Source organism: Antrostomus carolinensis, unplaced genomic scaffold, assembly GCF_000700745.2.
Source record: "Antrostomus carolinensis isolate BGI_N321 unplaced genomic scaffold, ASM70074v2 scaffold49051, whole genome shotgun sequence".
Taxonomy (NCBI): domain Eukaryota; kingdom Metazoa; phylum Chordata; class Aves; order Caprimulgiformes; family Caprimulgidae; genus Antrostomus; species Antrostomus carolinensis.
In genome coordinates, this window is record NW_010295803.1 from 340 (window position 1) to 27,894 (window position 27,555).

A 27,555-nucleotide genomic window follows, 5' to 3' on the forward strand; every position below is an offset into this window, starting at 1 on the left:
CAGCGGGAAGAGGAGGAGGAAGGAGAGAAACAGAAAGAAGAGGCTGAAAAGCAAAGCTGAGGCAGAGCCTGCAGGAGAGCTGCGGCTCTGACCCTCCCCTCGTCCCGTGCGGGTCTGAACTGTGTAATAAAGTTGGTCACTGGAGCAGATGGAGCAGCCTCAGCCACGTCTCTGGGGACATCCAGGGGAAATCCTGGGGCTTGTGGGGCTGTGGGAGGGGAAGTTGGGTGGGTATTGAGGGGGTTTGAGCTGTTCCTCATGGCTCCCACTGGCTCATGTCATCTTTCTAGGCGCCAGGGACAGTGAGTTGCTGTTCTGGTTGGGGACACAGCTCCTGTCCCCACCCTGGCACAGAGCAGAGCTCTGATTTTAGCTCCCCTGCCACAACAGATTGAACCTCAGCTCCCTGGAGGTGTATTTTTCTGGAGGACCAGTTAATGAATTGCCCCATCCCAGCTCCCTCCTCTGCTTAACCTGTTGCCTTTTCCCAGGCTGGGAGAAGGACGGTGCCCCTACATCGGCACCAACTCCTTCCCCAGTGCCAAGCAATGGTTGCTCTGGGAGGAGCAGGAGCCTTGTTCCTCCCCAGAGGCTCCTCAAACATCATCCAAGAACGCTTTGGAGTGGGACAATAGCAGCATTTCCAGCCCCGGGACAAAGGCAGAGGCTGCTTGGGGACAGGCAGGGGCAGGGCTCGCTACCGGTGTCCCTGCCTGGGGGATGGTGATTACAGCTGGACGGGTTCCCCTCGCCGATAACGGGGCTCCTGCAGTGAAGAGTTTGGGGGCAGCGCCCAGAGATGGGGCATTGCCACCAACTCCTGCAAAGTGCTTCTGAGCGAGGAGCACAGCTCAGCACAGTGTCCCCTGTGTGTCCCCTCTCCCACCCGGTGAGGCTGGGAGAAAGATCTTCCCACACCAGCACCAAATTCCAGAACTGGAAAAAGCTGGAGCGACAGGAGCTGTCTCCTGTTTTGCCACAGAAGATCTCACAGCACCGAGGCCCTGAGAGCAGATCTGCCCCGTGCAAACCCCACTGTTCCTGGAGAAGAGTCCCAAATCCCTGAAATAAACAGACCACAAGAGAAATACCAAGGTTGTAACGAGGCCTCGCACCCTCTCGAGCGCTGCTAACGGGTGCAAAGTCCTTACAGCAACCACGCTGTCACCGCAGGAAGCAGAGATGGGGGCAGCTTCCCAAAAGTAGAATTTTTATTGACTGTAAGGGAAAAAACTAAAAACAAAGACAGGCAAAAAGGAGCCGACGATGCACAACTAGATTCCCCCCTTACGCGTCTGCCACATCCCTGGTAAGGAGCTGCTCCCAGTCAAATTCTTGTCAGACAGATTTTGATAAAAGAAAAGAAAATAAGCATAAAGTTAAGACACCTGCAACCCAGGGCAGCCACCCACCCCGGAGCATGGTCCTTGCAGGGTGGGAACAGGACTGTGTCAGCCCCCCAGTACTGCTGAGGAGATGGTGGGGAAGCCAGGACCTGCATTTCTCTGTGGAAACAGCTTTTGCTTTGTCTCCCGGGTTGCTGCCATTCTCCAGGAGCATTTACATGCAAAAAAAAAAGACCTTTGTTTTCCTTAAGATCTGCTGTTCTTGCTCATTTCCTAGGAGAGGAGGCGAACCAGGAGCACTTGGAAGGAACAAAGACTCTGCTTCCATAGAAAATCCTTACTAACAAAGCAGGAGAGGGGGGGAAAGTGTGTGCAGCAGGAACTTTCCAGTTCAGAAATGGCTCTCCAGTCGCTCTGCAATACTGCGGTGCGCTGTTTCTGACATGATCAAAGTTATCTGCATGATCTGCCCCCCCTCCCAGGCCCCCCAGGACCTCTCCCAGCCAAGAGAGACATGCCCCCCATCCCCCCCAGGAAGATGCCTCAGTGTGATGTCTCTATACCACACATTCAAAACAAAACATTATTCTTTATCAGCTCAACAGAAATCAGCTTCTCTGTGACAGTTTCAGGGCGCAGGGGGCAACTCCAAAGCAACAGAGGCAGAAGGAGCATCGACTTTCACCACTGAGCTCTGCTTCTAAGCAAATCCATTGCTAAGAGGAGAGAGCAGGGGGGGCAGCACAGGGTGCAGGCAGAAAACCTCTCGACTAACGTTCAGTAGAAACACTATTTATTCACCCCTCTTGGTTACAACTGGGCAGGGTTAAGCAGATAGGGAGGAGGATGCCATGCACTCCCAGCTGCTTCGTGTTCTCCACCACAGGAGCTTCTGCTCGTGCAGTGTTTTAGCCCACGTGTCTGTCCAGCACTCAGATGCCATTGGCTGGTGTTTTGCTTCGCAGTCTGATTTAAAAAAAAAAAAAAAAAAAATAAAAATCAAAACTAAATAAATATTGTTCCAAAAGAAGCCAGAGGAGAGAGCAAGCCTTTGGTATGCCAGCTGCATTTCTCTCCAGCAAGACCCCGAGTCCAGAGCTGCTGTGCTAGACCCCTACGGACACAGCTGGGGGTTGGCACAGACTCTGCAGAGCCTGTTACACACGAAAACATGGAGCAAACAGCAACAGGAACTTTTTGAGAACTCTGGTTTGCTTGTCACAACCCCCCAGCGACTTTGCTTTGTGCTCTCAGGACAAAGAGAGGTGACAGTCAGGGTTTGGGAGAATCCAAATGAAATGGGCTCGCTCCAGGCTGACGGTCTGCACTCCCAGCCACGTTTGCTTCCTAGTCTTTGTGGTGAAAGCAGACTGCTGTGCACGTACAAGGACAGACTCATTTGACCTCATAATTACTTTGCTCAGCTTCCAAAATGGTGAACCAGGGCCTGGAAAGCAGAGGCCGCTGTAGCATCCCTTCCTATGATATATTTATATATATATATAGTATATATATTTAGACCAGCCCTGCCAAGTCTATTCATTCGCTCAGGTGCACGTCACCAAGAGTCATTTCCCACCATCTCACGATGTATAAAACAGGAGTTATGTGGCTGAGGGAAGGGAAGTTGTTCTCAACTGTTCACTCTCCCTTCCCCTTCCTAGAGAAGGGAGCAGAGGTTAGGGGTCAGGTCCAGCACAGCCTATCTATCGATCCATCTCATCCAGCAGCGGCGTGGCGTCCCCGGCGATGGACATGGGCGTGCTCTCGATCATGGGGCTGGGAGATGGGCGAGGAGTCAACCTCTGCTTCTGTTTCCTCCGTTCAGCCTCCTTCTCCTGGAGCCACTGCTCGGCCATCTTCCCCCAGTCGATCGCAGCGTGACTGTTGGTCCTGCAATGACACGAGCAGGAGGTGAGAGACGCCAGCGTGAGAGTTTCCCTGCCCTCCCTCCCCAAGGGTCCCATGGAAGAAGGTGCAAGGCAACCCCACCACACTGGTTCTACAAAAATCAACAAAAGCAATCAAAACGGGACACAGACAGACACACGGACCCGGCGCTGGAGTCACTCACTTTGGCTGCTGCCTCTGCCTGGAGCTGGATGATGGCTGCGACTGTGTCTGGGACTGGGTGGACTGGGGTGTGGTGTTGGCCTGGAGCTGGTACTGGGGGGTTGTGATTGGCTGGCTGGGAGTAGTGTAGGAATAACTGGGGGTCATCAGAGGGGTGGCCACCGGCTGCTGTGCTGGAGTCGTGAAGACCTGCAGAGAGCAGATACTGTTAGGGGACAGAGGGCAAACCCTGCTGGGCTGTGGGCAGAGGTCTGGCATGTTCTGCATTGCCCCACTCGCCCTTGCTGCACATTCCCAGCCCTGCTGGAACCCCTCATCTGGGCAAGGAGAGGTTTGCAGGGACCACTGCCCAGGGAATGGGGGGCTGCAGGACACAAGGAGCAACACCCTGCAGAGCAGAGGACATTGGTTCCCCTGAGAACCCCTGATTGCCCACCCAACCTGGGCCAGCCGAGCCACCACAGCCTGCCTTCCTTGTTCACCCCACACAGGGGAAATGCTTAAGCCAAGCAAAGGTGAGGGCTGCGAGAGATGGGCACAAGAGACGAGCTAGCAGAAATGATATCCTGCAGTGGGCATGAAGAACACATGAATTCTTCCCCTGTGGACTGCAGAGAAGGTGCAGCAGCTCCTGAGACAGCTCCTTCCCATATCCCAAGCTGGCTGGCTCACTGTTTGTCCAACGGAGTGCTTAGTCTCTTTGCCTCCCAGTGTTCACCTCCCTTTTCCTTCAGACTGTCTTGATAATTAACACCCTGGGTTATCCACAGTGCCTGCCTAGCCCCAGCTCAGCATTTACTGTGCCAAACTCTGTGAAAACCTCCCAAGGTGGTCTAAAAGAAGATCACTCCTCCCTGCAAGCCTTGTCTTGCAGCACCTCTTCATCAGGTCTCTCTAATGGCTGGGTGCGTTCCTTGTACCCAGGCACCTCAGTCCTTCTGCAGCTGGATTTAGCCTCGGGGTCAGCTGGGGAGCTGGCAGCATGGGCTGGGAGGAGGTAGGCACCAGCACACGTGAGGAAAGGGAAGTTTTAGCACAAGATGAAACTGTCCAATTCCATCTTATTCCCCACTAAGCCTCTGGATGTTCGGTCAGGCTGAGGTGTTCTCCTGCCGGTGCAGCTCGGAGATTAGCACGCTGAGCCGAAAAGCCCTGCAAACTCAGCGCATAGTTTCACAGCTTATCTCTGCCACTGGCAGCTCACACTGCCAAGTCAGGGGCACAAGCAGAAGGTTGTGCACCCTCACCGCTGGATCCCACCTCTCCACCCTGCCACATTCCTTGCGGGCCAAACCAATTTGCTACTTGCTTCAGCTCTCCCCGCAGCAGGGCTGTATTACACACCTCACTTCCTCAGACACAGGAGGTAAGAAGAAACCCAGTCCAAGAATCCAGCCAGGCTCCCCTGTGCAGCACCACGGGCACATAACTAGGACTGGATGATCCCAGGGAATGAGTAACCCCTTAGGCTTCCAGTGGAGCCCCCATGGGATGGTTTCTAGCCGTGGGGAGAAGCCACACAGCACGTCTTCTCAGAAATTTAAGTGACACCTACATGGTAGGCGCTGCTGCCGCCTCCGCTGCCTCCGTAGCCGTACTGGCTGGATGCCCACTGTGCAGGGGTGGCATTTGGGTTCTGTCCCTGGCCTGTCACGGCAGCGATGGCACTGAACATCTGGGAGGTCATGTTCTGTGGTAAAGCATTCACTGCACGGGTCAGGTCTGCAAGAAAGACCCATCGTGTTAGACAAAGCAGTCTGGAGAAGGAGCTCACATCCCGATTCCAATCAGGAAAGGCCTGCACTGACCTGCCAGGTTAATGTTAGCTGGAGTAGCATTAATGGAGGCTGGAGTCCTGGTCCGACTGCTACTGCTGGGGGTAATACCTGTATAAAATAGAAACCAAGAGAGAGAGATTAGTTATCAAAGAAGAGCAGCTACTGGCCTGAAACTCAGGATTTGAAAAAATGCAGGAAACACTCATGCTGGCAAGATGCTACCTTACCAGGGAAGGGTGTGTGCGGGATTGATGGTGGGGGAGGCTAAGGGAGGAAAGGGACAAGCTCAGCCTTTGCTGCATGGCCCACTTGGCTGAAAGATTAACTCTCAGGGGAACTCTCAGTGGGTCCACGGAAGCCAAACACTTGAATGTTGCTTTGAAACTTCCCACATATAGAAAATCCTAAGATACATTTCAGGGATAAAAACAACAGAACTGTCCTTTAATAACTGACCCTATTGTGTGACAGCCAGGAAACAAACAGCTGAGGCACTCGGGTTTTGGGGTGCTCACCTGGAACAGGGTCCTGATAATGATCCTTAAACCAGCGGAAGAGTCCGTTCACGGTAGGGAAGACCTGGCCCCGGTAGCGGAATCCTTCTGGTGTCACCGTCACATACTCTATCCTGTGAAGAGCAGCGAATGCAGGAGAGCACAAGAGATGACAGGCTGCTTCAGAGCCATACCTGCCACTGTACAGCACCCTCACACAAGCACAGTCAGAACAAGCAAGACCTACAAACTCAGGGGACAGCTGTACTGACAACGGACAGACAGACCTACCCAACACACTTCAATTGTGTTTTCAAACTACTGCTCCAAAATACCATGCCTTTCCAGGGAAAACTCTGTCAACCACTATCTATGCCCCAGTGACACCCTCTGCACAGGGCAGCACTGCTGGTGGCAGCCAGCTGGTTAGAAATACAGGAGATCCTAGGTGAGTTTACTGCTAGACATGGGTCTTCCATTGTCAGGAGGCCAAACCCTGGGTAAGGAGAGGGGCCTGACTTACAGGGATACTGACAGAGCTGGAAGAGAAACTGGCAGCAGTAAGTTGAGGTGTGGTACTGAGTACTGGGCTGCAGCTGCTGGGCTTGCCTCTCACTTACCTTGGTTTGCCTCGAGGCTGATATCCCAAGAGGAATTTGCCAGGTAGATCTTTACAGGCACTGATAAAGTATGGAATAAATGTTGGCTTTTCTTTCTTGGTCTTTATCAGCAGCTCTTCCAACTTCTAATAAGAGAGAGAGGGGAAAAGAAATGTTCAAGGAGAGCCTGCATTTTTAGCAACACACAGGGCCTATGGATATCTCCTCCCATGCTGTGGTCAGTCCTTATTCCCCCCACCCGATGCCAGTGATCCAACATGGAACACCAACTGCACCGCTTCTGCACAGGGCTGGTCCACAAATGTCACCAGGTCACAGAAAGCCAACACTCTCCCTTCAGTGGTATTTGCTGGCAGAGCAACCCTCTGCTGCCCTGGCATGCCACTGCAGCACACCACACTTCCATGTCCTAACTCCAGTGCTCCAAGACAGAATCCCCCTGAGACCTACAGCTAGAAAGTGACTGTCAAGCCCCATGTAACAAGAGGAATATCAGAGAGCTCTGTCCAGCAGCAGCTTATGCCAGACTCAAAGAGTTTAAGACCTGTCCTGAGACAAAGAAATGCTCCTTTATCTCCCACACAAGCTACCACAGCCCGGGACAAGCTCACCTTCTTGTCTCCACCGTTGCAGTCCTGATAGTATTTGTGATTCAAGAGGTCTCTGGCAAAAGAAGCCATTGGCTGGACATAGCGAGCAACAATTTCATCCAGGTCTTCAAACTCCTTTGAACAAACACATTTAAAGAGCTATTTAGGATGCATGATGAGGAACTCTCATTCTAGTACATTCTGCACAGCAAGTCTGGACGCTTTGAGGGGGGAAAAAAAAAAAAAGGAAAAGAAAAAGAGCTGAATATTGTCTAAGAATCTGAAGAATCGCAGTGGAAGTTACTCTCCAACAGTCTGAAAGCAGCTGCAAGGATGGAAAGGCTGTGCCAACCTGTGCCTGCCAAATAGGTACTTCTCCTTCCCCACCAAGTCCTTCCCAGGCCTGCTCTGCAGGGCTCTTACCTCTGTGTTAATCCAAAGCGTGGAGCCCAGGCTGAAGGCGTTCTCCTTGCCCTCTTCTCGGACATCCACGTGCTGGTAAATCCCATCGTTCACCTTCCAGGTGACAGTCAGGTGGTTCTCCCCTTTGCTACTTGGCCGAATAATCACATCCCCTTGGTCCATGGTCTCCATCATCTTCTCAGCTTGCTTGAAGCTGATGTTGTGGAATGATGGGTGAGCAATTACTCTCTTGATGTAGGCTAGCAGACAAAGAGGAGTGTTTAGGCTTCCAAGAGGAACTGCTTTATTCCAAGTATACGTCTAATTGTGCCTGTTCTCCCGAAGCACCCTGGGAAGGCTGAGAGAAAAATGAGAGACTCACTTGTCCGCTGCTGCTTTCTTTTCATGTCTTCTTCCTGTTTGTGATCTGCTGCCTCAGAGTCAAAGTCATAGTAGGTGTCTTTAGGCAGTTTCCACTCATTGTTCTTATCCATCAAGTCTGAGGTCCTGCAGGTCAGGTCTGCGCTGAACTTCTCGATGTCGATCTTCATAATCCTGCAGTGAACGGTCATTCCCACCTACAGGAGAGGGGAAGGCAAAGCTGATCAGCATGTTTGGCTGATACACTGGCCTCCCTGCACTACAGAGTGATCTGTGTGGGGTCACACTGCCAATAAGGAGGTACAAAATACCTCACATATTTCAGACTGATACAACCTTTAAAAGCAATCCTTCCATATGAACCAAAAATCAACTGATCCCCAAGATGATTAGAATCAAGAGATTAAAAGGAAAAATGGGCAGTTCTCTGGTACATCTACTACCTATGCCCCATACCACACAGCAAACTGCATGTCTGGAGCCTGAGGACAATTAAGTTGCTATTTTACATGTCTTTAACAATGGGAGCAGCAAAACTGGACTTCATAATGTGCAGGAAAGCACTGAAATTTGTTCAGAAACAGAGTGGAAGGCACCCAAAAGACTGTTCTAATTAAATGGCAAACAGAAAATACCACCACAAAAACTGCAGTGTCTTAGTCCACTTAACCGTGCTGAAGTTAATGACTCTTTAAAGAAATGCTGAGAGACCTCTGAGCTTATAGGATTATCCATCATCTGTATGGACTGTCAGGGGGACCTCAAAAGACTACAAAGATGTTAAACCTCTATTTTATCATGTGACAAAAATATGTGATTCTGTTTCTTTCAGAACCCCAATCCCCATCCTGAGCAAGACCAATAACTCTGATGACCTCCACAAATGAGTCGAGACAGAAGAAAAGCTACCAGAGAGGGAAAGTGACCCTTGAGTATCTAACAGCACTTTTGTGAACTCTTTAGAAAGCCAGAAACAAAGGGCAGCTCTGCATTAGAATGCCTTCTGCTCTCCTTAACCCAGACTTTAGCCAGACTATAATAAATCCTCCCACAGTACAACATGTTAACTGATTAACAGGGTTCCCACCAGCTGCCAAGAGAGATTTGCACTGTGGGAGAAGGACACCAAACAGAACCTGAACTTGCTGCTCTTTTCAAGTCCTTAAATGAAAATAAGGTTTGAAAAGTCATTTAGGGAACAGTGCTATTAAACAAACTCTGAATCTTTGGAATTGGCTCCATGCTCTTCCAGCTCTTGCTGGATATGTGAAAAGCCACTGCTTTCATACCTTCACCCTTTCTTCTGGCCGCTTGACCACCTTATCACTAAGAAATTTTGTTGGGATGAAGCCAGCGACACCATTATCCAGACGTGTCTTCACTCCAATGGCCTGACCTGGGCAGGAACCGCTGTCAAAGTGGTTCCAAACCTTGAGTAAAGGAAAAGTAAAAGTCATTCAGCATGGAAACAAAATAGACCCAGCAGCTCACACTCAAACAAATCTAAAATCTTCCTGCTCCAGTTCTGCTGAGCTTATGGGTCTTTGCAACAGTCGGAACATTTTTAGACCCTGAACACAAGCCTGCAGGTAGGGTTGGTTTCTAATGAACGCTGTAGGGTTTTAAAGTCATGGATTACCAAGGCTGGAATTCAGCAATGTTTATAAGGGACCTAAAGTACAGCTGCATTAAGCAGCAGGGAGTCCAGATAAGTTCTTACAATTAAGGAGGTGGCAGAACAACCATCTGTTCTCAGCATCACAGGCAGTTTCTCTGCGTAAAACCCAGTCCTAGACCACAAACAAGCCTGCTCTATGTATTTGCAAAGAACTGGTCAGCTTAGCCCCGAGTCCATTTCACTAAAATCCATAGTGCAGCCATCAAGGACTTGTCAAACACATATTGAGGCAATTAGCCAAAAGTGGAACAGATTATACTTGCAACCAAAGGCCATGTTCAGGTTGGGATCCTGGGGAACTGCAGACACAATCTTGGCTCTGACACCTTGCCTCCTAAGAACCCTACAAAATGCTCAAGCTTGCTGATAGCAGACTCCTGACAAAGGCAGGCTCATGGAGAGAAGCAGCCTCACCTCGCTGAGCTCTGGGAAGTTATCCTGCTGACAGAAAGGACACTGCCAAAGGCCAGTTTCATCATTCCTTATTGCCTGGTCGTAGCTTTCTCCCTGTGGTCGCCTGTGGGCTATCCCAGTCACATTGCAGATGATCATTTTACCTGTGGTGTGATGGGAGAGGAGAAGGAAAGAATGAAAAACTGAAAGCCAACTGTTGGGCTGGGCAGTTCCCTCGAACTAAGGCAGTTGTGTACGAAGGTGTTAGGAGACTACCCAGGTACTTAAAAAGCTGCCTCACATACATGCAACCGCAGCACCATCCCAACATCACCCTCACCAAGATCCCTCTGCCCCACCTTTACACATCCTAAGTCAACCAGGGATATAAATAGGCATGTACCTATATAAAAAGTCTCTGGAGTTTCTTTGGTCAGCATATTGAAGACCTCTTCTGTGTTTGGAGAATGGTATGGGGTTCTCAGGTCCTTGTATCTGCAGCTTAGCTCAGCTCGAATGTCATATAAAGTGATATGCTTGTCACCGTAGCCCTGCGTGGTATTCAAAGGTTATAAAGCCATGAGCAGCAGGAAGGAGGTGAATAAGGAATCCAGTACAAGTTATGAAAGAACTCAAGGAACTTCTCAAACAGCAAATTTAAAAAAAGAAGAATGCAGAGGATACCATCACACTGTGGAACTCAGTCATAGGATGTTGAGGAGGTCAAGGGTACCAATATGTTCAGAAAAAGGTTAGATCAGCTCAGGGAGGACAGCTAAAATGGTCTGATTACTGCCTCCTGCCTCCTTCCTCCCTCTGCCCCCAGTGCACTTTCTCTAAGCATTTACTGCACGCCATTGCCAGACACTGAATACTCATCGTGGCTGTTTAATGTTTTCCAATGGCAACAGCTAAATGTTCAGCTCCTAAAATGAATAAGGGTCATCAGCTATAAAACACAAGAAACTGAGCTGCCCAGCAGAGCTTCCCCTCTGTTTGTCAGCAGCAGGATCCCCCAGCACACCTGTCTTTCCAGTTCTTCAGCAAAGGCATCGAGATCCAGGTCTTTCAGACGCTCAGGATTTTCTAAGATCTCCTCCAGAGCTCCTGCAGGATTAGCATCCTCTGCTGACTCATCATACTCCAAGGCATCCACTGCCATTTTTCTGGCCCATTCATAGGTTTCAGGATGGACCCTAGATCCATCTAGGACTTCAATGTAGGAATCAGTACTGAAATAAACCCAAAGCAGTGTTCAGATAAGGACTCTGCAGGGTTCCAGAGTCACCTCCTTCAGCTCGATAATACATCACGCTGTTGAGCACCACTATGGGCTGTGTGGCTGCTTTGCCACTCCTGCCCTCAGCGGAACTAACTGCTCTAAAAAGGACACAATGAATTCTTCATCTCTAAATCAACAGGCAAGACATGACAAATTCCAGTCTGCAGCTCCTGCACAAAGATACAGCCAGGTATTTTGGATGCTATCTAGATTCGATCACTCTGTGTGCTATAGCTGCTCTCCAAGCACACAGCTCTTTACAGGTTCTCTCCTCATCTAAATTAAGTGTTGCAAACTGGTAGCACAGCCACCTGCATCCAGCTGTTTGGAGGACTCTATATTTTGCCCCCATGCATGTCTGAGATTTGTAACCTGCAAGAACCAGGCACCTAGCAGGGTTGGATCACTCAGTGTAAGGATTTAGCCAAGTGTCCTTTCTCAGGCTGCTTTTCAAAGGCAAGAAGGATACGGTGCCAGCCCTAGAGAAAGCACATTTCCAACAAGTGACCCTTCTATGCACAGCAGTCACTTAGGGATTTAGAAACTAGGTTACCTCTGTCCTCCAAACACATATCTCTTGTTTAGTTACCAGTAACCTAGTGCTCTACAAACTTCTCAGTGTTCCTACTAGTTTAAGAGGAAGCTAAATTGTTGAATTATGCCTCAAGTTTGAAACTTTAGACAAAGAAAATACTGCTGGTAGGACTAGGCAGAAACTGAGCAAAAGCACACAGGGGTTACAGATGGACATGCATGACAATTAAGTTAGGAAAAACTGTTTTCAGTTTAGTTCCTCTTGGCCACAAAGGGTCTTTCAAACCATAGCGAGCTATACAATTAATGTTCCGCAGCTCACATTGCTGTGTGAGTTTAGCTGCCCTTAAGAAACAGATTAATAACCAGTAATATCTGAACTTGGCCAGAAATCAGAGGGGCCACACAGAAACTCCTGGGAACATGGACTCCATGGAACAAAACTGCTTCAGCCTGTCCCTCATGCTAACTCCATACCTCGTATGACATTGAACGCAACCCAGTACCCACCTATCGCCCAGCGAAGCTGTGTCAATTTTGATGAAGCCAGCACAATTGATAAACACCTTGGGTCCCATGTGACACATCGTAACCAGCTGGGTCCTGTTCTCCAGACGTGTGTTGTTTTGTTTTAAGATCTGGAGAAAAAGGTGACAGTATAAACCTTGCTATTCAAATACAAGGGCTCTCCAGAAAAAGCAGAGGACTCACACTGGATGCTGCAGTGTTCAAAATCATAGAATCATAAAATCATAGAATGGTTTGGTTGGAAGGGACCTTTAAGATCATCTAGTTCCATCAGCAGGGCCCCCTTCCACTAGACCAGGTTGCTCAAAGCCTCATCCAACCTGGCCTTCAACACTTCCAGGGAGGGGGCATCCACAACTTCCTTGGGCAACTTGTTCCAGTGTCTGACCACCCTCACAGTGAAGAACTTCTTCACTGTGAATATCTGACATAATCAAGCCTATCACAACTCATAAATTGTGGCCCCCTGCTTGTGTCTCAACATTGCATGAAAGGAGATGACTCCATATGGAACAGCTCCAGCTCTCAGGAAAAGCACTGGCTTTCTGCCTTGTGTTTTCTACAGTACGGAGGCGTCTTGATGCTGTAACAGCGCATCCGTTTGTGGGTTCAGGATCTAGCTAGGACTGAATGATCTGCTGAGTTGCTTGGGTCTATCAAGGACCTAAGTCCATGCACAGCTTTGGGGTTAGGTGCAGTGAGATAACACATACTAAAACACACATCAACAGAGCTGTCAGCTGCATCTGGCACACGGGGCCCTGACTCAGCTCATAACAGCACTGCCATCAGCCCAACTCGCACTTTATTGGTGATGTCTCGTTTCCGTAGGCAGGGACAGAAGCCTCCTTACCTTTAGCAGATGAGTGCCTTTGCGTGGTCCCAGGCCACACACATACTGCAGCAAAGCCTGGCTGTGAGGGTGAGCAATCGCCCGATTGACATCCACTCCCACCTCGTTCACACGGTTTATGAATTCGCAGTAGAGGGCATTCAGCAGTTCCTCCTTCACCACGTGCTCCTGAGAGAAAGGAGAGGCGTTAGCCTCACAAGGAGATGGGTGCAACACTTTGCCAGAAGCAAGCTGAGCCATACACAACAGAGTGGCTCTCAGGAGCTGTACTGCACCTCAGAGTTACCTCTGGGAACAGCCTAAAGGCGGGAGGCAGATGAGCTAAAGAAGGCAAAACAACGGTGCTGTGTAGAACATAGAATAGGCAGAACTTGCACCAGTTCAACTTGGAACAGACAGCAAACTGTCCCAGGCCTCCCAAGCCACTTTCTGTTGCAGAGAAGGATCCCACAAGGTAAAGTTACCTGCAGAGGGTGGAGTTTTAAGCAGAGAATATCCTCATCGGAGCTGCAGACCTGGGCAAACTCTATGAGGGGGTCCTGAATGCGGCGAGCAAGGGAGACGGCTTGACGCAGCAGAGGCGGGTAATCCCGGAACTCATTCTGCAGGAGGCCAGAAAATTAGGGAACAACCTGACGGTGTTTTCATGCTTCATAGCACAAGCAGTAAAGATACATCAGATAGAGACTGGAACAAGAGAAGCATTTGGTGTTCAGGGCTGAGGTCTAAGGCTCCCAGGAACTCTGCTGCAACTAGGAATGAAACAACTCCATCCACTCAGCCAAGCAAGATTCATTTCAGGCTACATCAATATCTACTTCATTCATCTGCTGGGGCTGATCTCTTCAGGGAAGCCTAAGTAAGATGTTTTGCCTTGACCCAAAGTTCACTACATCACTATCTAGATGGATTACATGAGGCAGCAGATGACAGAAGGCAGGGCCAGCCCAACAAATGGAGGATGAGGCAGCACAATTGAATGACAGACTAAGGGATAGCTAGAATAACAGAAGGTTCACCTCAGACTTCTTGCTGTTCATGTAGAGGATGGCCAGTTCATTGTCCACCAGCTCCACTCCAATAGAGGACAGCTGCTGCCCATGATCCAGCTCATGAACAATTCTCTTTACATCCTCCATCAGCATCTGAGCATCCCTAGGGAGAGACAGCCAAGGGGATTGAGGGGAGAGTGCAAAGCTGGGTCCTGGAATCACTTAGGGAGATCTCTCCAATGGGTCACCTCACACCAGAGTGAAAAGTGGACAGGCATGAGGAAAGGGCTGCAAAGAGACTGGGAAGTGGAAGGAACACATAGACTGACCTGTTCTCTCCTGCAATCGTCACCACATGAGGCTTCTTGTTCAGGAGGAATTTTTTCAAGGTTTCAATATCCTGGGCCTGGAAAGTAAAGTGAGGTAGGTCAGAGTAGAAAAGGTTTTTGTACTGAGCTAGTTACCAGTCCTGGGTTCCTATCTCACAGGGCAAAGCCTCCCCCAGTGCCACCATGACATGAACATGGCTAAATGCCTTCTCCACAGGCCTTGCAGCTCCTGTCTACTGTCAGGACAAAGAGGAAGGCTCTACAGAGGGAAGACTAATGGCCTCATTATCTGGTGTTACAGGAAATCAGTGCAAGTAGGGAATGGAAGTCAAAAGCCTGCTCCAGTCTCCAGGAGGTCCCACAGTCTCTGGTTATTATACTGTGATTAGGGAAAGGGGAAAAAGTTTCTGTAGCTGGGAACACAGAAGCTCACAAAACACCAACACCAACAGAACTCAGGAACAGCAAGGCTCTGCCACTCCCATAAGAGGAGCAGAAGAGATGAATTGGAATGTAACTGGAAGCAACTGTTCTGCCAGAATAATTACAGGGTGGGAAGAAGGCAATATTCTTGTATGTGAGAGTGACAAGGCCTGAGCTGTCTTCAGACCATTCCTCTCCAGCCCACAGTACCAAAAGCAATGTGCTGACATTCATCTCAACAACAGCTGGACCAGGGCTCACCTTCTTTTCCCTCTCTTCCTCACGCCAGGCATTCCTTCTCTTTGTGAAATGTGGCAATCGGAGGAAGTCTGTGACCTCACCCTCTCCATTAACGAGGGCGCAAAACACGGGGTGGTCCCTGTGAAACAGAGATCACTCAGACACGGAGGACTGGTAAAGCTGAACATGGATCCAGAGGCAAATCCTTTCCTCCTACCTGGCTGAGGAAAATGCAATGCCTAGCACCCGAATCCCCTTCCCTTGGTTTTCATCCATGAAATCATCATCTTCCTCCACCTGCTGATCGGGACGGTATGAAGCTACTTTTAGCCAGTTGTACAGCTTCCGGCTGCAGGCCTGGCAGAACAGAGAACAGGAGAGAGGAGTGAGAAAGTCCACTGCAGGGGTTTGAGCACAGCCCTTCTCTGGATAAAAGGTCTTGGACTGCTCAAGGCAGCAAGACAGTATATTCTGCCAGGATTGGGACCAGCTCTCCAGAATCATGGAGACCATCTTCCCTTCTACTAAGGTATCTGCTCTTCTCTCCATCCCTGGGAAAGAACCAGATGCAGATCCCTGCCTGACCCCTCCTCCTTCCCAACTGCCTGTGTATGCCCTGTCAGTAGCTCTCCCCAGCATGCTGCAGGATTGTTAGCATTTCCAACCCCAGCTCTGACCCAAACCCACCTTGAGGACATACTCCTTGGCCTCCACCAACAGCTTGTTTTTCAACTCTTTAGCCATCTGCACGTAGAGGAACTGGTTGAGGGACCGCTCAATGGCCATGGTACGTTGACGATTCCACTCTTGCACCTGGTGGCTGAACTCATCTCGATAATAGAACTGTTTGATTTCCTCAAAGTACGTCTGGTCACTAACATAACTGCAAGAAATGAGAGGAGGAGATACAGAAGGGCTCCAAACGTTGGCATTGACACCACCACTGGCAGATTCCTGCACAGGGATGTGATAGCAGCATCTCAGATTCGGTGAGCCCCCTGTGAAATTTAGAGAAGAGCCAACCCTCCCATCAAACACTCTTTTAGCTGCAAAAGCTACACTGCTAGATAGGATGCAGCTAAACACCATGGTGGCAACACAGAGAGGCTTGATCAGTGCAACATGGGGCAGCCCACAGCCACTCCAGCACACCCATATTGCAGTTTGGCTACTTAGATGTGCAGGAAAGGAACCATGGAGACACACAGTGAGGGTGGTTGGGAAACAAGCATCATCTTTCACACAAATCCTAACTGCTCCAGAGTTTGCCTTCAAATAAACCAGATGACTTCTAAAGTTTTAATTAAGATGAAGAAAAAAAGAAAGACTCTCAGAGGCTGCTTGGCTTTAGAGTGCAGGAAATCACCAGGCCATGACTTCCAGGAGCAGTCTGGGTTACAGAGGAGCTCTAACAGCATAACAGCACTGGATGAACAAGCTCTGCCAAGGCACGGATGGCACAGCCAGTGAGGACTCACCCCTCCACTCCTTTCATGTCAATGCTGATATCTATGGTGAGCAGTGCCTCCTCCTCCGCCAGGCTCATTTTCAGGAACTGGTCATCTCGCAGCTCCTTCACGGGCTTGTTCTTCAAGTATTTAAAGGAATAGGCATAGTGGGCTTCATCAATATCCTAGGAGAGAGGAGAGACAGTCAGCATGCATGCAGGGCATTCAGGAAGAAAGACCCTTCTGTATACTGTAGCAGACAATGGTTTTTATTCAATACCCTCTCGCCCCTATGCCTGCCAGTCTGCATTTCCTTCCCCAGCAGGACACAGTGGAATTCGTTCCCAGTCCCAGAAAAACAGAGACTGTTCCAATAATTGAAGGCAACAGCAAGAATCAGGTCTGATGAAATGCTGAGACTAAAAATGCAGCATGCTGCTAAGCTGGCCTCTGCAACAGCCCAGCTCACATGCTGCTCTAAGATTTATTCAGAGTTGCCACTGACATGAGGAAGTTTTCAGATGTGAAAATGAGCGTTTTATGTTATTTAGATCCTTCCCTGAACTGACCCACAGAGTCAGAGCTCCCATCCTTACCTTCTTCCCCTTTTTGGTTGGTGAAATGTTGATTTTAGCTCTTTCTTGGAAAGTCTGTCTCAGGACTTGTCTGACCAAAGGCTCCCTGGCTATCTGCAAAGCCACCATGTACCGGGCTCCTTCCAGCACAGCTTCAGGGCTTGGGAATTGACTAAAAGCAATAAGGCAACATGAAGGCTTAGGACTTGAGAATGCCCTCAGATCCCCTCCCCTGTGTCACATCCACAGGACCACCATGAAGATCCCTCCAACACTGACCTACACACATAATCCTTGGCCAGCTCCAGGGGCTCTGCAGGGAACTGCTCTGTCTCGTGACGCTGGTAACTGTCTCGGAGATTCTCTCCAAACTGCTCAGGTGTCAGACCAAACTTCTTAGCCAGGCCATCTGGAAAAAAAAAAACAACCCCCACAACACAAAAATGATGAGGAGAGTGGCATTGTAGTTTATACTGAGCAAAATTACCAGTCCTCCTTCTACAGGTAAGCCACACCAGACTGCGAGCTCAGCGTGATAAAGCACAGCCCTTACCCAGCCCAGCTGTTTGACAGATGGTGTACATGTCCCGACGAGAAGCCTGCTTCAGCTCGGGCCCTTTCTGCTCATCATCTTCAGCATCCTCCCCTTCACCTATGGGAAGAATATATTTAGCAAGGCCTCTTTACAGAGGCATCCAGAGAGCTGCAGTGTGTCAGAAGCACAGAGAAGGGATCAAACGCAACCTACATTATGCAACAGAGTCCCCAAATTCCACAAACACATCTCTAAGGTCACAGTAGCCTTAAAATTATTCAGGGTTAGAAAAACACCCTGAAAATGGTATCTTCTCTTCAATTTCACTCTCTTGCAGTTTTAATAGCAGCATCTCTGGGTTGCATATTAGAACACAGATCAAGGTGCCTGATCCTTGCTTTGGCCCCTGCCATGAGGGGTGGTATTTAGTCCATCAGAAAAGCAGCACCTTGTGTGGCAAACTAAGAATTTTCAGAGGTGCCTGAAAGACCTGGGACTAACTTGAGACAGAGGTGAACAGCTGAGATGCTCTGTGCAAACATACGGGCTTTTCAACAAACTTTCTTACTATTCTTTTGAACTGGGACTTTCAACCAGCCCACAATTAGGAGACTACCAAATCTGGTGACCAACCTTCCTCCTCTTCTCCATCCTCTCGGATACGCTTTTGCTTCTTTCGAGCAGCCTTGGCAGCATTCTGCATCTTGGGGATGTCTCGCCCATAGTACAGCAGGAAGTGATTATACACGTCCTTCAGCTCATCCATGGACTGCACATCCTTCAGCCTACGGCATGCAAAGCCAGCACGTTACACCCTGCTCACAGCTGAGCCGTGGCCAGAGCACTCAGGGAACCTGCTCTGGTACAGGTCAGGCAGAGGGAGCACTTGGGTTCATCCTCCAAAACAGTTTTAAAGATTTCTCATTACTGGCTTTGTGGGGAGGCTAAAGTCAGTGCACTGCAGTGGCCAGAGAGCCTGGTAACTTTGGGTGAGTTAACGCAGATTTTAAGTCATTTTGGAATGAATATAAGAAAGCCATAGCATCATACCTCTCCATGTCAGTAGTATCCAGGGCCCTTATTCCATCTGCCAAGGGCTTGTCTGGGTCAGCAGAGATTTGTTCATACTGATAGGCCTGCATCTTCTCAAACAGACGTGTCAGGTTCTGCTTGCGGATCTTCAGCTGGGTCCACTAATAGGAAAAACAAAGATTTCCAGTGAAATGCACCGTAGTTGTGTGTCACACCTGACTCCTCCCTTTCCAAACAGGGTCTCCCAGGATCTTGAGATATTTGTCATATAAAAATAATCATCAAAACCTTCGTCCACAGGCAAGGCCAGATGTGATACACGTGGCAGGTCTCATCTCAGAGGTGGATTGTATTAACAGAAAAGAAAAAAAAAATATCAGGATTTGGATCTACTTATTAGTAGAGAAGGAACCTGCACTCCTTGCAGGAAAGGTCACTACACAAAAAGAACCTGGTGAAGAGGAAAGACTGTTTTGAACCCTTTTTTTCTCAGATAACCCTCAACCACCACATGAGAGCAAACATGTAAAAAAAAAACATGGGTAAAAAAAGCACACAAGGTCTCCATGGTCAAAACAAAATCTGCTGAAAGTACCTGGCTAGGAGGAAAGATATGTTAAATGCTGGTGGGATAACCAGCAGTGAAAACACTCCTCACCTTCTCATCCCACTGCCAGACCCTCCACAGGTCGTTGATGTGCAGCTCTGGCTCCACATACTCCTTTCTGTAGAAGGCGATGAACGGGACCTGGTTCAGAAATGAGACTCATCACCACCAAGCAGGAGACTGGGCTGCTCCTAACAGGCAGGAGTCCAGAGAGTGCTTCTGTTCCATGTGGGAGAACAAGCTAATGCAGCAGCAGTGTGGTAGGTGTACCAAGCCATGCTCCAGCTCTTGAGACCAAAGAATACATCACATAGACCAAAGAGCTCCTGCAGCATTAGGCAACACCTCAGAGAATAAGTTGAATGGACCAAGCAAGGCCCAGGATACTCTGAAATGTCTCCATCTCATTTGGCATCAATTTGTCCAAGATCAGGGAAATACGATGACAGCAGCCCCATCAAACAGGCCTTAAACCTGTGTTGCCACAGCTCACAGAAGATGAACTGCACTTTCCAATGAAGCACCATTTTGTCACAGGAGAGGCAACCAGGTGTGGTACCTCAGCCCCTTCTTTTTTGCTACCCTAAATGCTTCCAGCAGCCCCTCTACTCATCCTGTCTGGATAAGGAGACAGCAACTCAGACCTTACTTTGGCAATGAAGCCAAGTTGTGAATTACCTCAAAATGTTGATTTCTCATGAAATTCAGGGCTTCTTTGATCTTCTGGATGGTGCTGGGCCCCTTGCGGCTGAAGCTGCTGCTGGTTTGTCCACGATCAAGATAGTCAGAAGTTTCCTAAGAGGAGAAACACATTGTGTTGATTGTATTCCTGAGGTGACCCCCAAAAGACCAGCCCAGGTGAAGGCTGGAAAATGATGGTCCTCTTGTCAGCTGAGAATGCAGGCTTAGCTACAGAGCTAAATGCTCAGAGCTAATGCAGAGCTAAAATGCTCTGATTTTAGAGTGCAGAAAAACATTCTAGCCTTGACTGGCTTAAAGGAGAAAAAGAAACAGCATCTGGCCAAGGTAACTGATGGTTAGAAGTAGATCATGGCTAATACTGGTTCAGCTCTAAGTACACAGTGGTTTGGAGATCTTTCAGTCATTCTCAATAATTATTCTTGCAACTTCTCTGTGTTCCTTTTTGTCTTGTTTTATGGATATGAAAATGAAGCATGTTAAATGACCTGCTCAAAACCAGAAAATCAGAGAGAAAGATACACTGGGCAACACACATTTCTCTGAGCAGACTCCTGGAACAATGTCTCCAGGCTGGAAATATGCAGCACTTTCAAGTCCTCTTATGACAGAAGTCTCAGGCACAGTCCTTTACCTGCAATGAGATGGTGGGTGTCGCAAACGCGTTCCTGTAAATCCAGTCAGCTTCTTCCTCCAGCTCATCGTCTTCAGCACTCTTCACTGGGATGGACCGCAACTGAAAAGACAAGAGCATGAGCAGAGGCATGTGCAACACCAGGGCCTGTGCCACTGTGTCTTCAAGAAGTTTGGAGATTATTGTTTTGAGCTGCAGGTTGTTTATGGGGTCTCAGTGCCTCCCACACCTTCAGGGCTTTGCTGAGGATAGCACTTCAATGTCTGCATCTCCTGAGCACGCAGGAAACCTGCATCAGCTTTATACCAGGCAAAGGCAGCTAACAATTCTGCCAGACTTGTGGAAAGGCCTGCAATGGTGCAAAATCTTCTGTGATGATCAAATCAGGTACCTCCACTTCCTATCAGATTCCCAAACCCCCCGCAGCTACATCCTCTGTTCCAATCTATCTGCCTGTTCTAGCCTTGTTACCACTATTCTGGCTGCAGACATAGAACATAAACCTCCTCTGGGCATTTAGTTCCAGCCAACTCTCTTTAAGAATTCCTGCTCTAATCATCACCAACACCCATGAAGACAACAAAATGTCTGAACAGGTCATGTATGGCCAGAAGACACTACACACAGCGTTCCCTTGTGCTGTGCACACTGGCATGGGAAAAAAGGGTCCTCCTGAAGAGCTGGCAGCTTCAGACGTCCCATTCTACACAGGAGGGTAACAAGCCTCTGCACAGAATGACATTAACATACACTTAAGGGAGATCAAACAACATGATTGTTGTAGATCAGGGAAAACCTGATTATAGGATAAAATGACACAAAAATATGAGATACCAGAATGATTCCTAGCAGCACAAACAGGACTCCACACTGAGAACAGTGCAAGACTCAAACGCTCGGATTCAAGTGTGTTATGGATGGACCTTATATGGAACAGTTCTAGGTTTGCTGGCATGTGGGTAGGTTAGAGAACCTTAGCAAACCTTCTCCGGCACTGCAGCTCCACTCTGGCTATCCAGAACTACAACTCATAGGATTACTAACAGCATCCAGCACAAAGGACATCTCAGCAGAGCACAAGCCCTGCACCACTCCCAGGAGTGCGACACTGGCACCCAGTGGCCAAAGAGAAATTATGACCAGTGCTAGAACCAGACATGCACAGCTAGAACAGTTCACAACGTCACTGATATGTCTGGATGCAGCTTTAGCCTATCCATTTGACAGGAGGGATCTTCAAGGAGGGAAAAAGAGATGCCAAAATCCAGCCAACAGCCAGGTAAGAAAGCTGGCCTGCAGGTCCCAGGCCTACTGAACTCGGTGGGAGCTGAAATGCTTTCTGCCTGCACAATGGCACCCTCTTTCCTCACCTGGAACCTCTCAGGCATGTCTGTCATGCGGATCTCGTTGTCCTGGTCCGTTAGGTGACTGCTCTCCAGCTCGCTGGGCTCATACATCTCAAAGATGCTACGTCGGCTGACGCGCTTCTTCGCAGTCTTTTTCGGTCGTACACGAGTCTCCCCTTCGGCTTCTTCATCCTCATACTCATATTCCTCCTCCATCTCCTCATCGTACTCATTGTATTTCTCAAACTCATCATAGTCAAAGTCCACACCAAAGATTTCCTGGGCTTCCTGCAAAGCACTGGAAGGCAAAAAAATATAATTTAGCCTTGTGGTGCAGTTCGTAGAACATCTTTCTAGCCACACAGAGGAGGCCAGAGCACCTAGGGGTAAGCTTTAGTTTTGCACTTAGGCTAAAAAATCATGGATAGGTACACATGCAAATACTTCTCATAAAGGACTGGTTTTGGTATCCCTGTAAAAAATCCAGGGGAAAAAGGAAGGAGTCAGACATTTAAGAAATCAGAGACTAAAAGCTCCATGTTTAAATTTACCAGGTTCCTTTAAAAGAGACCAGCAGTATCCAACCACAAGCTGAATCACTCTGCAGTTGCAAGAATCAAGTAAGCTGAGCTCTGCTTTCAAGGCTCCAGGCCAATTTCCAATCAATACTTACGCATCTGTGTATCCAGGGAGCTTCTTTCGCCATTTTGGCTTCTTCAGAGGTTGTCCATCATCATCCACAATGAAGTCATCGATGTCTGGACATTGAGAAACAATTTAGCAGTCAGGACACTCGCATATTTAACTGGTACCTCTGACAAAGCTCAGCTCAGCCAGTGCAACTATGAGCCTCCACCATGCTGAGGCTGCTGCTGGCTGCTGGTCTGCTCAGCTACCCACAGCATCTCCTACACCAACCTCAGACATTCCAAGAGCCTGAACCACCATAACAAGCTAGAATGAACTTCCAGACACAGGCAAAGCCACCTGGCAACTATCTGCAGCTCAGTGCACTGAAAATGTAGTCAGAAAAGGCCTTGCTGCTTTGGACAGTAGACAGAAAGAATTCTTGAAACTCTTTCAGTAGGTTCTAGCAGTGGTGACAGGCTGGTGCTGAAGAGAAGTAGGGCAGGCATGTGCTGTGCTACTAGGTACTAAACAGCATCTTGACTCCCTTCCTTTAAAGCATTTTCACTGTGGAGGCAGCTTACAGGAGATGTTCAACACCTCAGCACATGATGTGCTTCTGGACAAAGCAGTTTAGACAGACAAACTAAACCTGCCACCCAGAAATGTTTAATTCTAAAGACTGCACTAATCAGACCAGCAAGAGTTTGACCACAACAGGGCTTTGGTTACTTATATCTCAGAGAAAGTCTTAACTTGGTTCCCGTGCTATAATCCTAGGACAAACTTTGGATGTAACTGACCATCCATACTCACCAGATTCATCTTCCTCTTCCTCCTCTTCCTCTTCAGGTTGAGCAACAGGAGCTTCAACTGCTTCCCCTCCCTCCTCGCCTTCACCATCCTGAAAGATTTCTTCAGCAATGGCTTCCTTCTCATGTTCTTCCTTTCCATAGTCTTCCTCTTCGTCATCCTCATCATCGGACATTTTTCGCACACGCCTGAATTTTTGCTGTGAGCAAACAGGCTTGTTAGTGCACGTAATTCCTGGCACAGACACAAACCTCCGTGCGGTCTCTGCCAGGCCAGAACTGCACTTCCTCTGCAGGCACCTGAGAGGGAGCAGGATGGAGCCCAGCACAGGCTCAGAGGGGAGAAGAGCCACCCGCTCAGGACCATGCTGCAGGTGCTCACTGGGCACAGCACAGACACAATATAAACACCAGCTAGGGACCGTGCCGCGTCCAGGCCCATGTCACTTGCAAGCTGTCACCAGCAGTGTTAGCCTGGCTCAATGTGCCTCTAGTGAAGTATGGAAGGAGCTCTAGAGCCCACGACAGCCTGTGCTAACCTTGAGGTTAGCAGGAGAAAGTTATTGGAAGATGGGCTCCTCTGAAACTGTCTGGCAGAGCTGGGAAGGGAGGACTGAGCAGACTTGAGGAACCAGAAGAAAATGTTTTGCAAACTCTATGAAGCCAGTTCCCAGGGCAGGGAGAGATCCTGATCCTTCAAGCACTCAGCTCTCCCTTTGCAAGAGGGCAGGAGCAGACAGGAGGCACTACTCGCTCACTCCAGGCAGGAGCCCACCCTCCTTTGTCACACCATTAACAACAGCACGGGAACACAACTCACTCTTTTGACTTTAACACCCAAGTTCTCTTCAATTAGGTCAAAATCATCATCCTCCAGGCGGTCATCAAAAGCTAAGAGAAGAAAGCAGAGATGAATTACACTGTCTCTTTACTAATCTGGGAATGGACTAACCAGTGAGAAGGGAACAGCTTACCCAGCCCACTCAGACACCCAGGGCAGAAGGAGAGCTCTGCTCTCTGGCAGAGCAGTGTGAGAGCTTTACACCGTGACCTGCTACGAACAATCATCACAAAACTTACTGCGCTTTCTCTTTTTGTGGCCAACATCGTCCTCAGAGTCTCCAGAGTCACTGGCTTCTTCCTCCTCTTCCTCTTCCTCATCGTCATCATCATTAATGAATCCTTTCAGGTTCCCCTGCTCATCTTGATCATCGAGATTCTCCTCCTCCTCTTCCTCATCTAGGGTGGAGAGCAGCAAGCATTAGACATTTACTCATCAGTTATCTGCTGAGACTCCCTCTTGGCTCTGTGCAAACAGCATCTTCCTGCACACTGTCCACACAGAGAGTTTTAATTGAACACTTTTACTGACACAGAACACAGCCAGCTGCTCATGCCAGAACCCTCTTCTTGGCTCATGGTCTCATGCTCTTTCTGCAGAGGGAACAGGTGGAGTGGTCACACTGGGAGAATTCCTCTGGTTTTACTGTTTACTATCACATTGTGTGACTGCAAGTCCCGCGGGGGTGAAGCAGTGTATTTTCTATTGCCAAATATAAAAACCATCTAAGCACTTTGAGGAAGGAAAGCACTGAAACAGCTGAGATTATGGACTACAGATGGCCATGCTATTATAGCACAGTCAGTGCTCCATCTGCAGAGTCATGGGATGTAAAACAGAGCAGTGAGGCACACAAACAATTCAACAAACTCAGAGCGATTCAGGACTCACCATCCTCATCTTCCTCTACAAACTTCTTTGTTACTCTGGGCACAACCTCCCCATCCTGGTTGTACTCCTCCTCCGACTCCTCTGCTTCACTTTCTACAAAGTCAGACATGGCTGCGGCGTCTCACACGAGGCTCCACAGGAACTGGGGAAAGAGGAGACACCCATCACATCAGCTGAGCGAGCAAAACACAAGCACTTCCCCCTACTGGGTTTTGAAAAGAAGACAGCTAAGGCAAGAGGGCTTCAAATTATCTGCCAAGGCCCTGAATTACCCAGTGTCCACCTTGCCTGGACATCCCTGTCACCAGAGATTAGGCAAGCGAAGCCAACAGCCAAGAGCTGCCAGCTCCTGTCAAGCCATGTCTCAGCCAGCAGGACAGGATCTGTCACTGCAGCATTCGTTACACAGCTGAGCTCCCGGCTGCGGCTGAAACGGCGCACGCAGCCAAAGCCCTTCGTCCCATCCATCCCCTCCCACACAGCCAGGGAAGCAACCCAACGCTGCCACCGAGGCTCCACGGTGTTAGGCACACAGTCCAGCCAATTAGGATCTTAATATCATTAATCCTCACTCAGTTAATGAAGCCAGGGTGACCATGAAAAGGGCCTTGAGTTGCAACTGCAGGCTGTTCACAAGGCTCTGCGGAGCCCCAGGAGCAAACAGGAAAGGCTTGGGGATGCCCAACACCACCATATCCCATAGCTGGAGCCTCAGGAGAGATGTTCCAGGCCAGAGGCCTCTGTCCAGAGCTTAGGAAGTAACTAGAGACTACAGAAACAGGCTGTTTTCTATATCCAGAACCTTTTGTTTGATATTTTTCCCCAACCAGGCCTTCTGGAAGCAGCATAAATCAAGCTTGGCACAAAGGAAAGCATGTGTCCATGAAGACACAACTCCAATTCTGCCTCTCCGAGCCTTCCACTTCTTGTGGTTACAAAACTTGCTGTGATTTTTAAAATTTTCAAAGGATTTTTTTGTTGTTGTTGTTGTTCCTTTTTATTTACACCAAAACAACAGAAGCTTACAAAAGTCAGCTACAAGAAAAAACAAGTCAATTCCTCAACTGGCTGTGAAGATGAAAACACCACTCCAGGAAGAAGTACCAGCCTTTGGGAAGGTACAAAGAGAAGCTCAGCAGAGGTGACAGATCTAAAGCCAAAATCTCCACATTAAATTATATCTGATGTAATTTAACTCCAAAAAAAAAAAAAGGAGAAAAAGAAGAGAAAATAATTCCAACTGCCAGGGAATGGAACCTAAACAAACACGCTTCAAAATGTTCCCATAATCATTTCCCCACTGCAAACAAACAGCTGAAGGAAGTCAGCCCCATATGGGATAACCAGATCAAGGCTTTGCCATGACACTTCTCGTGTGCAGGACTTCTTGTTCTGCCCCGAGATCCACACATCTGGTGAACAAACATAACAACTTTGAGAAAACCAGGGACTTATTTCTCAGTTAAAGAAGAAGAAGAAGAAAAAAAAGTATAAGGTTGATCTTGGATAATTTTTTAAGTCTTAAAATACTAATAGCTCCAAAGGAATGTGTCGGCTGTATCTTATTAAAGAAAACCCACAAGAAAAGCCAAGGGAAAGACCTCTGCCAGATTTCAGAGATGAGCAGATAGCAGCTCACACTCCTTGGCTGAGGATTACGTGACTGTGGATAAAATCTGTCTATGATGCCCCAGACAGGCAGAAACCGCAGCGGGTCAGGGCTACTGCTCTGTACCCAGACAGGACATGGCTGCTCTGGCTGGGTGTGTGGGCACGGGGTGATCCCAGTCCTTGGGAGGACACTGTACAAGTCACACACACGTGTTCAAACATCCCCGTCAGAAATAACACAGCAGAGGGTGATACAGGTGCCAGTTAAATACGTGTTCCTGAAGCAAATGCCACTGATGAATTGTGTAACTACACGAACCAGAGGGACAGGAATTGTTATGTTTACCAGCCTGTGTGTGAATATTATGTCAACTTCACACTTTCTCACCAATTCTTCTTCTACGTGCATCCATTGCTACGTATTAACATCTATAAAACTGCAGGCTAAGTGGCTTTTCCTAGAGCATTTCCAAGTCTAATCACCTCATTTCTCTCCTGTCCACAATCAACACAAATCTAGCAAGAAAGAAAACCCCTTGTCATATCACCACATAAAATTCTACTATTCTCTGCCAGTGAAGGATTTCACTCACAGTTCCAACTTTCTTCCTCATCACTTGTTCTACCATTTCCTGGCAATTTCAGTTCACGTCCAAATTTGTCTGGACACAGGGAAAAGCCAGGACTTCGGAAACCCATCTCATTTAATGATCCAGCTGAGCAAGTTCCAAACAAGCCAGCTACCCACAAAACCGGGTGCTTTCAGCTCCAGTGAAATCCACCTCAGGACAGTGGGGATGTCACTTAACACGGCAAACGGGAGCAAGGGCAGCTATTGTCAAGGAGATGCTGAATCAGATACGGACTAGAGGTGCCTCTCCCACCATCCACACCAGAGAGGCCTCCATTTGAAATAAAACATGAGAAGGAGGGAGGCAGAGATTGCAGCCAGTGTGGGTGG

General features: G+C 48.6%; 1 protein-coding gene across 1 annotated transcript; it reads right to left on the reverse strand.

Annotated features, from left to right (window-relative positions):
- Positions 1 to 3,052: 3,052 nt before the first annotated feature.
- On the reverse strand, positions 3,053 to 25,092 carry SUPT6H (SPT6 homolog, histone chaperone and transcription elongation factor). Its single transcript, XM_010178080.1, has 36 exons — positions 24,984 to 25,092; positions 24,332 to 24,490; positions 24,072 to 24,142; positions 23,256 to 23,451; positions 22,486 to 22,570; positions 21,837 to 22,110; positions 20,467 to 20,568; positions 19,812 to 19,928; positions 19,185 to 19,274; positions 18,545 to 18,687; positions 18,128 to 18,279; positions 17,513 to 17,611; positions 17,239 to 17,368; positions 16,981 to 17,131; positions 16,415 to 16,569; positions 15,624 to 15,819; positions 15,154 to 15,293; positions 14,958 to 15,075; positions 14,274 to 14,350; positions 13,972 to 14,107; positions 13,417 to 13,554; positions 12,953 to 13,120; positions 12,082 to 12,209; positions 10,780 to 10,987; positions 10,159 to 10,306; positions 9,777 to 9,919; positions 8,974 to 9,114; positions 7,686 to 7,881; positions 7,325 to 7,563; positions 6,923 to 7,036; positions 6,312 to 6,436; positions 5,713 to 5,825; positions 5,228 to 5,305; positions 4,975 to 5,141; positions 3,421 to 3,608; positions 3,053 to 3,239 (listed from the first exon to the last, which is right to left on the reverse strand). The coding sequence occupies exons 1-36, from the start codon at positions 25,090 to 25,092 to the stop codon at positions 3,053 to 3,055; spliced, it is 5,181 nt and encodes a 1,726-aa protein (XP_010176382.1).
- Between the last annotated feature and the right edge of the window lie 2,463 nt (positions 25,093 to 27,555).

Bases quoted from the DNA above. Each gene is read 5' to 3' on its own strand.
- SUPT6H (XM_010178080.1), bottom strand. From the start codon at position 25,092: ATGTCTGACTTTGTAGAAAGTGAAGCAGAGGAGTCGGAGGAGGAGTAC. The intron at 15,294-15,623 runs GTGGGTTTGGGT...CTGTTCTGCCAG, and splicing joins CCAAGGAGTATGTCCTCAAG to GCCTGCAGCCGGAAGCTGTA. The intron at 9,920-10,158 runs GTACATGCCTAT...ATCACACCACAG, and splicing joins TCCAGAGACTTTTTATATAG to GTAAAATGATCATCTGCAAT.